Source organism: Aedes aegypti, chromosome 1 (genome assembly GCF_002204515.2).
Source record: "Aedes aegypti strain LVP_AGWG chromosome 1, AaegL5.0 Primary Assembly, whole genome shotgun sequence".
In the NCBI taxonomy this organism is placed as follows: domain Eukaryota; kingdom Metazoa; phylum Arthropoda; class Insecta; order Diptera; family Culicidae; genus Aedes; species Aedes aegypti.
The window spans coordinates 27,162-42,861 of NC_035107.1; the positions used below are offsets into that span (position 1 = coordinate 27,162).

The following is a 15,700-nucleotide window of genomic DNA, read 5'->3' on the forward strand; positions in this document are numbered from 1 at the left end:
TAATGAATTTTTTTCCGACTTCCCCCAGGGCCATTACACCTAAAAGAGGAAGAAGTAGGAAATCTTTTTGAAATTTATCCACAGATTTCTAAATATTTTTTCTCAAAAATCTTAGAAAGTTCGTATGGGAAATCCTCCAGAACTCAATTAGGAATTAGGAGGAACTTTTCCGAAAATTCGTCAATGCTAAGAAATTTTAAGGTATGCATATAAGAAATATTTTGAAATTTTAATCGATTTTTGAAAATATATCGTCTTTTCACATTTTATGAATTTCTACATTTAAGGGATTTAATTGATACCTTAAAAAATTTCTGGAGTTTTCTTCCGATGAGCTATTTAGAAAATTTTCATGAAATTGTTGAAGTAATACATAAAAAAACTCTGAAATACTTACAAATATAGTGCATTGCGCACATTATAAGTGCGGGATTGTGAATAAAAGTGCGGGATTACGTCGGATCGATCTGGTGTCTTCACTGAACTTAAATTATTAAAGGCGTATTCATGGGAATCATTGAACTTTTAGACTAGACATTACATTAACTATAATCAAAGTAGTTTTAAAGCTTTTTATCCTTTTTTTCAAGAATTCATGGAAAGTACCTTCTGAGAAATTTCTTTTCAATGATCTTTGTTGAATGATCGGTCAAGAACCTTTGGATTGTACTAGATATTTCCAACATTTTTCAAGAATACTCTCAGTAATCTCACCACAATTTCTTCCTTAGATTGGTTAGTGTTCAACTAATCAATCTAAGGAAGAAATTGTGGTGAGATTACTGAGAGTATTCTTGAAAAATGTTGGAAATATCTAGTACAATCCCTCAAAGGTTCTTGAACGATCACTCTAAGTATTTCTGAATAAATTTGTGTTAAGATAATCAGTAGTTAAGCTGGCAAGATTCTTAAAGACAACTGAGAATACTGATGACGGATTTTTGCAAAATCTGTGGTGGATTCTTGACGAAACCAATGGATGCCGTCTGGAGAGATTTTTGGCATACGCTTTTGCAGCATAATTCGTTTATTATTTCAATCAGGACTCTACGGCATTTTAACGTTGAATACGGGCCCATTGCTTTGTCCCATGGATCCTTCTTCAATACTGGTCAAACAACTGCTATCAATACTGAGGTTTCCCTTTCGTTTTTTGATGTTGCTACGCCGCTGGGACTCTTGTTGCTTATTAAACTTGTGACACCTGTTGGCTCTCTACCCATCGATGGGAGCTGTTTGAGAAGGAAAGAACATATTGCAAATTATTGTAATAAAACTACAAAATAGTTAAGTGTTAAATACTTACAGTTGCGTACGGACCGATTACATTCATCGGTGGCTTATGCGGAGCAAGGTAGGATCGATGCGCGGACGAATCAGTTATCGTCACACTGCAGCATTTGGTATACCGTTTGTATCCCCACAGGTGGCACAGGATGGCTCGAAATTCTCCCCGGTTGTGTTTTCCCGTTTTTGTGTATGACTCCAGCAGCCGGCAACAACAAAAAAGACGGAGACACTAAATTGTTCCACCGCAGGGATTCTTTTTCCTCGCGGGTCAAAACAAAACAACATTTTTGACAAAGTAAATGCTAAGTTCGAAATTCGAACTTACTCTGAGCAAAGTATCGTTTTATTCATACCGTTTTGAGTAAATGCTCAGAGACTTTACTTCGTTCAAATCGGGTTGAGCATGAGCAAGCACTCGGTTTTTTTTCATATGACCTATCTGGGGAATTTTTTGTGTTCATTCTGCGATTCTAAACATCAGTATAGGAAAGCTCCTAATGAAAATCCTTAAGTAGCGCTTTGGACAATCTGCTCTGCTGGCTGAGGTTTTATACAACCGTTAATTTGAATACAACACTAGTTACTTTTTTAATTTAACTTTTGACCCGAATAAATATCAACCATAACCGTACTGTTTCTCATATTGTTCTGAACCATTAAAGACAATTTCTAAACAATTTCGAAAAAAACAATAAACCAACTGTACGGGAAACGGTTTTAACAATCTGCGAAATCGTGATTGGTCAAATCACAATATGGGTAATAGGCGGTTAAGTTATGTCACCATTTAAAATCGCCAATTTCTCCGAACAAAATTTTTCATAAACAATTTGCCAAATGATGGACTTACTATCCACATTTTGCCTTATCCACAGTAAGGGATACACTTTTAAAATGGTTGAACTATAACATTGAATTACATTTTTTAGCGTATGAGTAATTGTTGGTTTACGGTGCGTTATAGTCCTTAAACCGTTTAGGGAATTGTTCACTTATGTGTTTACCGTATGGAAAAAATGTATTTCTTCTTACTTGAAAATAAATCAAAACAAGTGTCAAAATTTTACATTTTTTAATATATTTCGTGAAATAACATGCACTCTCTTTTCACTTTTTTGCACTTGATTGTAAGATATAAATTCATTTTTGGCTTCCTGGAACTTGGCAGTATCCGCGCCATCGAAGGTATTAATTCTGAAAACACCGAAGAAAGATAAGTATATCAAAAACTTATTGTTGTATAATTAGGAACACTAATTGATAATGACACTTACCAAACAATTACATACGATCTTAGTATCTAAAGATCGCAAGGAGGAATTGTTGTTCAATGTTTTTCTTCCGGCGGCTGCTGCCTAGGACGTCGGTGGAAAATGTTTCCATTCTCCCATGGATATTTTTCACTTTCACCTTGTTCTCCAGCTAACTAGCTAACTGCGAACCACACTTGTAATGGCCCGCTACTCAATTAAAGGATTGTTTCACTTTTCAACAGATTTTTAGTTGATTTTTCCGTCACTTTCGGTTGAAATAAACAAGGCAATATGCAGCTGTCAGTACAACGGTATGAAAATGAATAAGCTGCCGCTAGCACTAGATCGCTCACTAACACCAATGTGTGGAACAGTTTGTCAAACTGTTGAACGTACGGTGTTATATAGTACAATTCATACGTGTGTGTGTATGTTTCGTAATAGGAATTGCAACAATTTCACAAAAGGTAATGTTACATTGGAACCATTTATCATAATCCTTCATCTTTATAACATTTCACAATTTCTGAACAGTTTGATATATTACCATTATTTGATATAGATTAGTCAAACTGTTCATTACAGTATACAGCTTTCAATTTCATATTGTTCAACATAAAAGCAACAATTTGCGATGCATTAACCATACCAGTAAGAGTAAATGTATTGTTTGCAATGTAAACCAAAATGTATTTTTCTATGCGGGGACGCATTTCTGCCCTTCCGTGGGATAACCTAAATTTGGGTAAAATGACATTTATCTATCGTTAGAAAAAATCGCGAAAAAAACAACGCAGTGCAAAAAAAAATCTGACCAGCGTTAGCTTTCGAAGTCTCCGTACTGGGTTAAAACAACTCAATGTTAGGTAAACTCGAAAGAACCCAAATTAGGCTTATTCCATTGAACTTCGACGATGGGTCGGTGCATCTCTCTCTGTTTTTGACAACATTTCTGTTGCGAGAGAGGCAAAACAACCCAACCGTGGGTAAAAACTAAATGCAGATTACCCAAATTTGAGTTTAAAGAACTTATTTTTTGAGTAGTCTAATTTCTCCGTGCATGGAAACGTCTGGTTGCATTTCACGTTTCGTGACAGCCGAATCTGGGCTTTTTTCCCTCCTCGCGAGTCTCTCTCAGGATATGAGTATAGGAAATCTCAAATAGAAGTGCGGGATTGCATCGCATCGGTCTATAGGCCTATTCACATGACGTCTCAAATCAGCTGATCGGGAAGCACTATGACAGTTCTTCTATGAAAATGACAGGCCCGTGTTATCACCGGTCCTCCACCGATGTAACAAATGCATAGACGGATCTGTCACATGAAAAGGCCTATAGTCTAATCCGCCCGATTTGTCCGATACTAATGCCGCAGCAGTTAAAATTCGTAATACTTTTTTCAATCATTAATGGATAAACAGCTTGAATTAAGAAATTGCCATAAATCATTCATCAAGCAAAATTGACATGTACCGTCATTTTGACAGCTTCATAAATCTTCTAAAAATGGGCATATTTTATACATTTAAGGCTAATGATGAGTTTACAGTGTAACAAAAAATCTGCTGGGTAAACGTTTAAAGGCCTTTTCATGTGACAGGCACGTCTATGTATTTGTTTACATCGATGGAGGACCACCGGGGCAAACACGTGACTGTCATCCGCATAGAAGAGCTGTCCAATTGCTTCAAAATCAGCTGATTTGAAACGTATCACGAAAAGGCCTAGGTCACTTATCTGAATGTGCCTGTGCAGCATTATTGTCCAACTCATATTTTTTGATGTTTCATGTAGATGGCTCGCCATCTTAGATTTTGACATCCATTGAGAATCATCCTCGAAACGACGTGTGTATATTTAAGAAAAGTTTTACTAAATATTTTCTAAAATTTATATTTTTTTGTGATACAGAAAAGTTTATTATCACTCGCTATCGTTTGCATTGAAGTTAAAGTGAAGCATGGCCAAATTAACCTACGTTTACAGATCAGATGAGATGAATTGCGTCAAAGTATCAAAACGACAGCTGCCTTTGATCGGAGGAGAAAACTTGATGGTAATTTATTCTTATTCATTGATTAATTTGTTGTCTTATAACAACTAATTTTTCTTTTAACTTTTGTCAGATGCTTATGGATTTAAATTCCAGAGGCTTGGTATTCGATCAACCTCCAGTAAAAGGACAGGAGCTAGATGATTTCGCGAAAAAATACAGAGTGTTAACTCCTGCTGAGCTGCGATTATCTTTGAACGTACCGACCATAGAATTTACATCAGTTCTTAGCCAAAATGTGCCTTGTGTTGGTTGTCGCAGAAGTGTTGAGCGATTATTTTATCAATTGATGCTTTCTGGACATCCAACGCTTGATCCAATTGTTATTACTGGAAGAGGAGTTCTAACCATTAGCGAAGATAAAATGAAGTCTCCGCAGACCCTGTGCACTCTTCTCCATAAACACAAGTTAGTGTTGGATGAGCTTCTTGATAATCAGTGCCGAAATAGGAAAAACTTGCGCTGTAATCTGCATTCTTTGGACACGTTCCGTTCTCGTCCATTTTCGGAAACTTGGAGAGATGTATGGAATTGTATGAAACAGCAATGCAAGGATGAGCTTGCTGTAATTGAATCATCCGAACTCCACACAATGCTTGATGGATATTTGAAGAAGCATAAATTTTGTCAGGAATGTCGAACAAAGGTAGGTACTGTTCTCTATACTTGGGTTGCAGATGGCACTTCACAGCCACTTTAATGAAGCTAGTAATGATATTATTGATATTTCTTTTAGGTGGAAAAAGCTTATTCTTTACTGGTACATGAAAGTAATCCTGCAAAAGAGAAAGGTTACGTTGCTCATTTATATTCCGGAATCAAACGGTGTTTATCTGATAAGCACATTCATCTTCAAACAAAACTTGAATATATTGACAGTCTTATCAAACGTGCTGAGCCGGAACTTAACGGAAGGTAAATATTTTCTTTTTCCTATGGAGATTGTTAATATGTTAACATTTTATAATTATAGAAATTCAAAACATCGGGAGCGACATGCGAAAACTTTAGAGATCGCTCAAGAAGAAGTGCTTACATGCATCGGAATGTGTCTTTATGAAAGACTGCGACGGATTAGTGTGTGTTTGAGGGAAGAAGAAAATGCTTGTCAAGTGTTAGCTGCAGTAGCTGTTCATGCCTTGAGTCGTAGTTTTGATATGGCAGTAGAGAGGAAACAAGGAATTAGTAATTTAGAATTACTATATGAGGAAATAAGTCGTGAAGAACGATCAAAAGAACACAAAAAAGAGCAAAAGAAACTAAAGAAACGGAGGAAGCGCAATGAAAAGAAGTTGATAGATAATACATCAGATAAAGCTGTGGAGTGTAGTGACGAAACTGATTCTAAATTATGCTCGTGTTCACCTGATGATAATGAAGAAGACGATGAGGAAGCAGATGATCGTGTCATGCTTTGCGATGGTACTATTATCGACGCTGGTCCCAAATCTACTATAACAATAAACAGAAATGAAGCCGATACATCTAAAATGCAAATAATAAGTTGCTCATCATGCGAAATGTCCAACATTGACAAGTTTTCTAATACTAATATATGTACCAGATCATCTTTCGACGGAGGTTATGCTTCAGAACCATTGCAATCAGAATCATTGCATACTTCTTCACATATGGATTCAACAACATCAAGTTTAGTTAGCACTCCGGAAGGCTCTGAAATTGCCTGCTCAGATGGATTATGTAACCATGGAGGATCAATACATTCAAAAAATAGATATGCTCCGTTTTCGAACACAAGTTTTTTTGGAACTATGCGATCACCAAACATGTTGCTGAACTCTATGTCAGGTCTTCCAATGACGTTGCAAGAAATGCTTGTAAGTATTTTTAGATATTATAGTATTTTGTGATAATGAGTAGCGAAAGCCAAGTGAGATAAAACTTATCCGGCAACATTTCGGCAAATACTGCAAATATTCCTTATATTTGTTTAATTTTAGGACAAATCATCAACTGAAGACGATGACGCAGAAAATGATGTTATCCCTAATGAATGTATACTGGAGTTTAAATCACGCAGTAACGTTATCAAAAAACAAAGAGAGGCTCTACGACAACAACTTTTGAATAATTTTAAGCAGTTATGTGTCAAGCATTGCAAGAAGGAAGATTCAAAAGTAGATTGATGCTGGGTTATTATTTTCAAAGTTTAGCAAAATGATAATTTTTTTACCGTTTCAAATAAATATATTGCAATGAGGCCTGTTGCTTCTCATAATTGAAATCAAATGTTTGAATGATTCGATAATTGCTCAAGTTTTTGGGTTGCGTTCTCCTCAAGTTAAGTGACTCTCTGTTCATATTTCGTCATGCCAATTCACACGTTTGAGTGTTATATGTTATGGAAGTATTCCCTGCAAACGTTTACAGTATGACCCACAAAAAAAAAAATGCGAAAATCATCATAATATGATTATGATATGTTATGTTTTTTTTTTTTCATCTGGAAAAGTAAAAACGAAAAAAACATGTTATTCGTTATTTCTCGCTCAATTTATGATCTCGCCCTTACCACCATTGGTAACCAAGTGGGTAGCTTGTTGTTACTGAGCAAATGAATGGATCCACGTTATTTAACAATGCACAGTGATCCAAGATGCAGTTTTACGCGGGAAGATGCATTTTGAGTTTTAAGCTAGGTATGCTGTTCCGCTCAAGAAAAGTAAAAATTTCTGCTCAAGAAATGGTCAAGAAATTTTCTATAGTGAGCCCCATTTGAAATATCATTTCTTTTCAACTGCGTACTGCGATCAAAGAAAAATGTTTTTCTTGAGCATTTCTTGCAAGAAAATTCCCATGCAACGAGATAGGCGATTACTTTTCTGTTGAAGTGCATACTTCGCTTTAAGCTAAGTATGCTGTTTTGCTCAAGAAAAGTAAAGAAATTCCTTGACTGAAAGGATCAAGAAATTTCCTACAGAGAGCCCCCTTTGAAGTGACATTTCTTCTCAACTGCGTACTGCGATCAGAAAAAAGTGATTTTCTTGACCATTTCTTGGGAAAAATTTTCCACGCATCGAGATAGGCGATTCCTTTTCTTGTCAGTAGCAAACCGGCCTATAGAATGAAAGATTAGACAAAAACGGTTTTCGACAAAGTTGTTTGTATTAGTTAGGCGCTTTGTTTAAAGTTATTGAAAATTAGGGTGGCCCACGTTTTCATACAAATGGTGTAACTGACTTTCTTATTTGTAGAAATTATATAATACATGCTTCAGCAAAGTTGTAGACCATTTAATTTCAAGCAACTTTGCCAAAACATGTTTTTTGTATCTCTACCATTCTAATTTTTCCTACGGTGACATAGGGTGGTCTGGTTTTCTGGCTCTAGTGTTTTCAATTCAAATATCTTATCAAAGTAGTCTATGAAACACTTTTAAAGCTTTGAAAAATGCGTTATTTTGTGAGTGAGAAACTCGCTTTCTCTTTTCGTTGTTGATTTATTGTTGTTTTTCTCCAAAAACATGCCTACTTTGAGTGTTAATATGTCAGATTAGAGCAAACATAAAAAATATCTTTTGGTGGCATTCAGAAGACAAAATAAAATTGTATATTATATCAAAAAAATTACAGATGTGTTAATGTTAACTCTAATGAAATGCCCTGAAAAACAAAGGATTATTAGCAGAATAACTTCAATCACTTTTTTTTCAACTATCTTTGTGCATGAATTTGCGTTTTCTGAAGTTCTAAAAGTTATTCATAGACGACTTTGACGAGAAATCTGAATTAAGAAAGATAAGGCAAGGCAGCATGAAAATAAATTTTTACACAAAAATGATCTTCTACAAAATTGTTTATAAAAATTTAAGCTTTTATTCTGTGTTATTTAAAACTAGGGTGGTCCACAATATCACATAAATAGTATAATCAACATTTTTATTTGCTAAAATAATGGTATATACTCTTAGGCAAAGTGGTGGAAAGTCAAATTTTGATCAACTTTGTCATATTTTTTTTCTGTAGCTAAAAATTTGACCGATCTAGAGTATTTTTCCCAAATCACCGTAGGGTGGTCCAACAAAAATAAGTTTTTCATCTCTATTTTTTTTTTTTCAATATTAACTTTTTGTCAAACGACTTTTAGAACTTTACAAAACGCAAATTTTTATGCAAAAAGATTGCATATATCTTTTTTGCTCAAAAGTTATTGAAGCTTTTGTGATAAAAAAAATATTTTTCAAGGCATTTCATTAGAGTTACAAAAACAACACATCTGTATTTTTTGATATACAATTTTATTTTGTCTTTTGAATGCCGTCAAAGGATATTTTTTATGTTTACTCCAATCTGAGATATTCATAATCAAAGTAGGCATGTTTTTGACCTAAAAATAGTCGAAAATCTCGAAGAGAAGTTGCAGCTGTATCTTTCAGACCTCTCCGAGGACACTCTAAGAAACATTTCTGTGAATGTGCAGAATGAATGATCTAGTGGTCATAATCCATGCTATTATTGTTTTTCAGTGACCAACATATAGATTCAATCTATCTGAAGCACTGTTAAAAATATTGTACTGATAAATTGCCATTTTATGTGCTTTATTTAAGGCTAAACTGGCTGAAAGTCTCATTAATAAAGACAATTCATTCATTCATTTAAGGCTAAACTTAACCCATCAGTGATATCCATAGTCTATCGCCATCAATGCACTGGTGATGGAATAACCAGCATGATGCTGATGGGATGGGATACAAAATGATCCGAATTGTATCGCAGTCGGCCTGTCGAAATCGGCAAATTTTAGACGTTGATAGTGACAGCGAGCAACTCTGCTTTCGACGCTTGTTGTAGTAGTTTTAGTGCTTTGTATATCTTATCAATACTTGTTTGAATAGTGGATGCTATCTATAAGCACTTGTGGATACTTATTATTGCCGAATAAAAAAACTTGAAATTTGATTTTTGTCTATGGAGCAACGCACTGTGCGACGGAGAGAAGCGCTTCCTCTATCTCACAGTGAGATAGTATTTATCTATGTTCATTCATTTGCTTAACAGCAACGGTCTATTCAACATGTTACCAATGGCTTTTAGGGCGAGATCATAAATTTTGCGAGGGTTATATTATTTCATCTGTTTAGAGTTAAAATTCATTTTTCGCTTCGGTAATGATTTTTATAAGCATACTTTCAAATTGAATCATGGCTTTTAGGGCAAGATCATAAATTTTGCGAGGGTTATATTATTTAATCTGTTTAGAGTTACAATTCATTTTTCGTTTCGGTAATGATTTTTATAAGCATACCTTCAAATTGAATCATACAGTGATGGAGTTAGAAATATTTGTGAAAAAAAACTTTTAAAATGACAACAATGGTGCCAAAAAAACAGGCCTTGGTTCTAACATTCGCCAAATGATCCAAAGAATTTATACCTGGAGCGCTGTAGACTTAAAAATATTTTAGAATCAACGGATAATTCTAGAGAAATGTGGTTAAAATTTCTCCCAAAACCATGACACTTGCAAAATATTTTATTGGGACCATGCAAAACACGTTTTGTAAGACATCCACCATCCGCTGATATCAATCAAGCTATCATTTTTGATAATTGGGGTGAAAAGTTTATTATTAGTAGAGCCGATGAGTTTACGAGGCAAATAGGTCTGTGTCATCATCAAAATCAAAATAGACGAAGCAAAATAGGTCTGTGCCACAATAAGGGAGCGGCGAGGCATCTTACAATCCAGGATAATCCTATAGTAAACAATAAGTTCTTCTGAAAATGCTATTTATTCAACAAATATTTTGTTTCGTTTAACAATTACCACAATTTTCATATATGTCTTCAATATGTGTTCATGGTATTCGCTTTTATGACATACGTTTGGCTATGTTTGGTTTACATAATACTAATTTGATTCAATCCAATAAGGCTGACGCAAATATTTACTTTCTTCTATGTCCCAAACAGTGTGTTGAATTTATTTAAAACATGTATTGTTCACAGTTTTACATGTTTAACGAATAACATATATGTTTGAATGTTATGATTTTGCAGTTCCAAAAAAAAATAATTTTTTTATTGAAAATATTTCCAGAACTTCTTTTACGCGGCCATGTAAGCGAAAACTATGTATTTTATTACATGTTCGTCTTTTTCTTACATAGTTTGTCGAGTTGTTTTCGTTTTGCAAAATTTGAACACTTGTTTTCATTTACGCTGCAACATATTCCTTTAGTAAACAGCTAGTCGTAACCCGCTTGATCGTGATTTATTTGATTAGAAAATTATGGTGACATAAAACAAATTAAATATTTGTATCGGCCTAATTGATATTAGTTTCTAATTTATCTCTAAAATCTATGTTAACGTTCCATGTTTGATATAGCACAAAATTCTTTTATGGAGCCATTTATATTTGATCTCGATTGCGGTAAAAATTGAAACAAAAAAAATACACATTATTACAAAACATTGCTTGCGAAACCAAAGATCCATTATGGATTCCACGCCATATAAAACACTAAAGCAAGTCTGCACACTTCTTTAAAATATGATGAACTAGCACGTTTCCGTTTGATCAATGAGGTATTTGATACACTTGTTCCAAATCAATGCAGCAGGGATCAAACCTAAAGTTTATAAAAGTTCAAATAGAGGTGCACATTTGTTTGGGCGTTTTAAGTTGCTGTGGAATTATAATACCCAGACTATCCAAAGAAGAAGAAGAATCTAAAATATCAACTGATTCCTATCGTCTTGAAGGATCTGTTACTATTTGTCTGTTAATTCGTCAACCCTCTTCAAATTATTTTTAATATTAGAATTTAGATTTAGTAAGGAAAAAGCGATTTTATTTATGAAAGGCAAGTTTCGTTAGCTAATAAACTTACAGAGGTTTAAGCAAAATCTTCACTGTATACGAGTTTAAAAAGCTTATCATTTGAACAAATTCTATATAAAGAAAAAGAAAGAGGTGTGCTCTGCAAATTCCGAAATTAAGTCTACTGTCAAATGATAATACACCAAGGTTTTTTACACGGTTTATTTTTATATAGTTTTTAAACACGGTTTCCAGAATTAACACGGTATTTTTTTATGGATTCCGGAATCAAAACGGATTTTACTCTAAGTTTGGTTTTAATCGCTCTATGTGTATTTTTCATTACAATTAACATTTGAAGTGTTAATCTGGCTTATTACTCATGTCCTGAAGTTTTTAGAAGTTAGCATTCAGTTTTTTACAAAACACAAGAATTCATACTGGGAGTATCGTGGTTTAATACGGGATTATATACTTTTTATTTAAACTTTGAGCAACTTTGGGTTTCTTAAGAATTCTCAGGTACAAAATTTGAGAATTAATTCTGTATTAACTACCTTCTTCTGACGTCAAATGTCACATGTATGTCATTTATAAGTTAGAGTTATGATCGATTCAATTTTGCTGTTTACTTTCTGAGAAACTTCGAGGACAGCCCAGATCTGAATGAAATGTGACAAGTGATTTGTAGGTGATTGTTTTACACGTTAATAAATATTAAAAAGAAAATGTAGGTGATTGAAATAGTTCATCTTTGTGTAAATGTATAGAACATAGAGAAAACTAGCGAAATTTAAAATGTATGGCATGCTTTTGAATTTAGTTGATTACCAATAAAACATATAGTCGACTGTCTGTATTTCTAAGAGTTTCAAAGCCATTTTAAAATTGGAAGTTACAAATGTGAAGTTTACTCCTTTTACTATCAGACATGTAGTATGTAATATTATCTGATCGCTTTACGCGATGCCTTATATCACAATAATTTCATGCTCTACACAAGCCTTTATATTTCCTTTGAGCAATACGATTCAAACATATCTAGTTGTCTCAAATGAACACGTTTTGCACGAATTTCTAAAAGAGCGCTATTCTTTTTTTCAATAAGGTACAGTGGGGGAGGTGTATCAGTGGGGTAAGTGGATCATTGGTCCATATTAAGCATAAATACTTGAATATGTTGAATGTTTTGCACTATTGTTTCATTTTAGGTTATATTCTTACGACCACACTAATACTATTGCAAAACTGGTACTACACGTACACTAGCACAAGCAAACTTTTTAGCTGCAAAAATCAATTATTTTTTAAATTGTTTTCCATCAATCAAAAATCCATTGTATCTCTGTCTAAAATCGAATTCTATTAGTTTTTTCGACACATGGTGAGCATGGGAGTTTTTCGTAAACATCTTTTGGAATAATCATGCAATACTTCTGTATAACTTATGTGTATAAATGGATGAATTTTCTCCAAATTATTCTAGCTAAAATGTTTTTTTTTATTTTCGAATAAAGATATTTTTTAATTTTTAAACTATCAAAATATAATATAACTAGCACTATTAACAAGAACGAGAGTATACTCATTCATACTATACATAATTATACCATATTAGTTTTGAGAATAGATTTTTTTGTTTGGTGATCCACTTACCCCACTATGGTGGGGCAAGTGGATCATTTGGTGCAAATTTTCAAGTCGCTAATACTCAATACATAACAATCAGAAAAATCGAAACAAATAACGATTTGAAGCACATCAGTCCCTCATTTGTTATACACAGAAAAAAGTTTGAATTACATTATTCAAGTTAGCTGTACATAACAATGAAGTTGACTATTGATTTTTCTATATCCACTTACCCCACGGTACCTTACGGATTTTAACGCAATACTTATCCCCTGTGTAAAAAACCTTAGTTCAATTCGATTCATACACATTTACTCATCGTCAAACGAGCAAGCGAAAATAAAAAAAATTAAATATCATTGCAATGCATTGGAAGGACGAAAAATGTTTACCGGTACGTCACGCACTGCTCCGCAATCACAATTTGAGTTACCTTCTGATGGATAGTCGTTATATGATAAGATAAATTATGATCCTGAATTTTATGAAATAAAGCAGTTTATGAACGTTATACAAATAATTTGAGTAGCAGCATTGTGAAAATAAATTAAAATCAGCTCTATCAAACTCAATTATCGCCAAGTTTTACTTCACAATACTATTTTTGTAATTAGTTGGCTCAGTATCGTAATGGTTCATGATATTCTAGCTTATCAAAACTTTGGTATCCATTCATGTCTTATATATAAATGTTAACTGTCAATATATTGAATTGAAGATGCTATTCCACAAACGCATAACTGTTTCATGTATGTAGGTTGCCCCATACAAATATACCAATTATGCGTATAACAGAGGTAAAAACTTTAGTAAATTAATTAAAAATAGGCAAAAAACACTCTGAATTCCAGACAATACAATAATCATAACTACATGTATAAATTTCATTGAAACTGATTGTAACCCTGATTTGAGTTTGGATTTATACAGACTACCTATGATAATCTTCACAGAGTACTGTTGACTGGGCGTATGCGATAGTTGAAGAATTTATTAATGTTATGACTTTATCCAAAGCAAGATATACAATTTTCGGCAACAAAATATTCAGAAGAATTTAGAGAAATACCTAAAGTTTAAAATGTTTAAACTGTGTTCGATTTGCATAAACATTTTCTTCTTTTTTGATTCATAACACTGTGTAACAAAAAGAAAAGTATTCGAAGTGACATGTCGCAGGTCTTGTTAAGTTATATAGATTTACGAGAAATGATGCAGTTAAAATTACTAAGATGTTCCACATATTTACAGAAATGACAAATATATTATTAATAAAAAATATGATATAAATTCTTGAGCAAAATTTTAGACCATTCAATTTTAAGTAACTTTGCCAAGAAAAGTTTTTCTGTAGCTTTGAAATTGGCCGATTAAGTGTTTTTTACCTATGACCGTGCTATCATGAACGAAATGATTCAAATGTTATCAGTCAATATATAAAAAAATGTAGAAAATAACTAATCTGTTTAAAAATAATTATTACAAAAATCTACCATTAAATGCTCTTTCGTAAATCAAAACACAGGCACTCATTCCTGCAGCACATCCTAATAATATCAAAAGTGTTTCCAGGCTGGTCCTTGTTTGCTATTGTGGTGGACACCGGACTACCGTTGAAGTAGCTAATTCATCGAATGTTTTATCGATAGGTATTCGATCGTCATACAACGTTGGAGCTTGAAGAATTATACCAGCAGTTCCAGCCAGTACCGCTAACGTGAAGATCCACAAGAATAACCGATCCAAAACCATTGCAACGTATTTCCAATCCTCTTTCACCTGCAATATAAGTAGAAGTGTGTTGGGGTAAAACTATGTTTTTGTTATATAAAATATGCATATGTTTACTGTTTCATATATTTTTTAAATAATCAGTTTCTACAGCTAACCGAATTTGTCTTTTTTTTATTGTGTCAAAATGTCGTATCCAAACTAAATTAAGTATACATTGCATCATGGTCTATTTAAAAACTTTTGGATTTTGAGTTAAACACAATTGAGCGTTCGTGATAATGAAGTGCCTTACAATAAACGGACGTAACATCAATCAATAGATTTTCATTAAATAAATTAAAACAATTTAGTACTATACCATTTAATTTAACTAGAGTTTGTATCCATTGACAGATACGCCTCAACTATAATGCTGTCTTCAGTGTCGTGTACTAGACGCATAAATAACTCAAGTCGAGTATAGTTAGAAGGGTGGTCTCTTCAGAAGCAACCATCCTTCTAAAATTACGTTTAGACATCGAAAACTAAAAAAACTCGTTTTCGGACTCTAGACCAGTGTGCCATAAATGGTGCGCTACTGACAGTGACTTCAAATTTTTGACAGAGTTCTTAGTCTTCGCTGAGCTTCCGCTTTTTTTTCCAAAACGTCAAACCTACATGAAATGGCCTTCTTTCTTTACTGAACTATGCAATGTCGTACGAGCTCATCTTATTACGCAGTTTATTTGAGTTGCGTAATGAAACATTACACGGTTTTTTTTTAAAGTTGCGAAATGTGTACAATTTCGTAAAAGGCCACTTGAAGGTATTTAAAGTTATATAGTGATATGTTAACTGTAGAGAACCTTGTATTTTAGATCGCCCGAAATTTTTCCAAGCAAAATTTTCACATGCGTCCTTGTACTTTAGATCGCCCGAAATTTTTCCAAGCCAAATTTTCACATGCGT

The 15,700-nt window shown here is 33.6% G+C and overlaps 2 protein-coding genes and 2 long non-coding RNA genes across 13 annotated transcripts in view; 1 reads left to right on the forward strand and 3 right to left on the reverse strand.

The window, feature by feature from the left end:
• Positions 1-1,009: 1,009 nt before the first annotated feature.
• Positions 1,010-1,696, reverse strand: LOC110674347. Its single transcript, XR_002498777.1, has 2 exons — positions 1,307-1,696; positions 1,010-1,232 (listed from the first exon to the last, which is right to left on the reverse strand). It is a non-coding gene; the product is annotated as an uncharacterized LOC110674347 (long non-coding RNA).
• A 649-nt stretch (positions 1,697-2,345) lies between these two features.
• On the reverse strand, positions 2,346-2,966 carry LOC110674348. The gene is made up of 2 exons (XR_002498778.1): positions 2,565-2,966; positions 2,346-2,484 (listed from the first exon to the last, which is right to left on the reverse strand). It is a non-coding gene; the product is annotated as an uncharacterized LOC110674348 (long non-coding RNA).
• A 1,312-nt stretch (positions 2,967-4,278) lies between these two features.
• LOC5575839 (gametogenetin-binding protein 2-like) lies at positions 4,279-6,842 on the forward strand. Of its 2 annotated transcripts, XM_021838739.1 has the most exons (6): positions 4,279-4,391; positions 4,456-4,600; positions 4,671-5,243; positions 5,334-5,512; positions 5,571-6,435; positions 6,559-6,842. In XM_021838739.1, exons 2-6 carry the CDS (start codon positions 4,505-4,507, stop codon positions 6,742-6,744), a joined length of 1,899 nt encoding a protein of 632 aa, XP_021694431.1. In that variant the 5' UTR covers positions 4,279-4,391; positions 4,456-4,504; the 3' UTR covers positions 6,745-6,842. The 2 variants fall into 2 exon arrangements, with proteins under 2 accessions (XP_021694431.1, XP_001655865.1); XM_001655815.2 differs by having other exon boundaries at positions 4,355-4,600.
• Positions 6,843-13,493: 6,651 nt separating this feature from the next.
• LOC5575838 (acetylcholine receptor subunit alpha-like) overlaps positions 13,494-15,700 on the reverse strand; it is a 63,409-nt gene continuing 61,202 nt past the window's right edge. For all 9 annotated transcript variants that reach the window (XM_021838742.1, XM_021838741.1, XM_021838743.1 and 6 more), the window contains one exon: positions 13,494-14,797. In XM_021838742.1, coding sequence (XP_021694434.1) covers positions 14,606-14,797 — 192 coding nt within the window. In that variant the 3' untranslated portion in view covers positions 13,494-14,605. The remainder of the gene's footprint in view (positions 14,798-15,700) is intronic.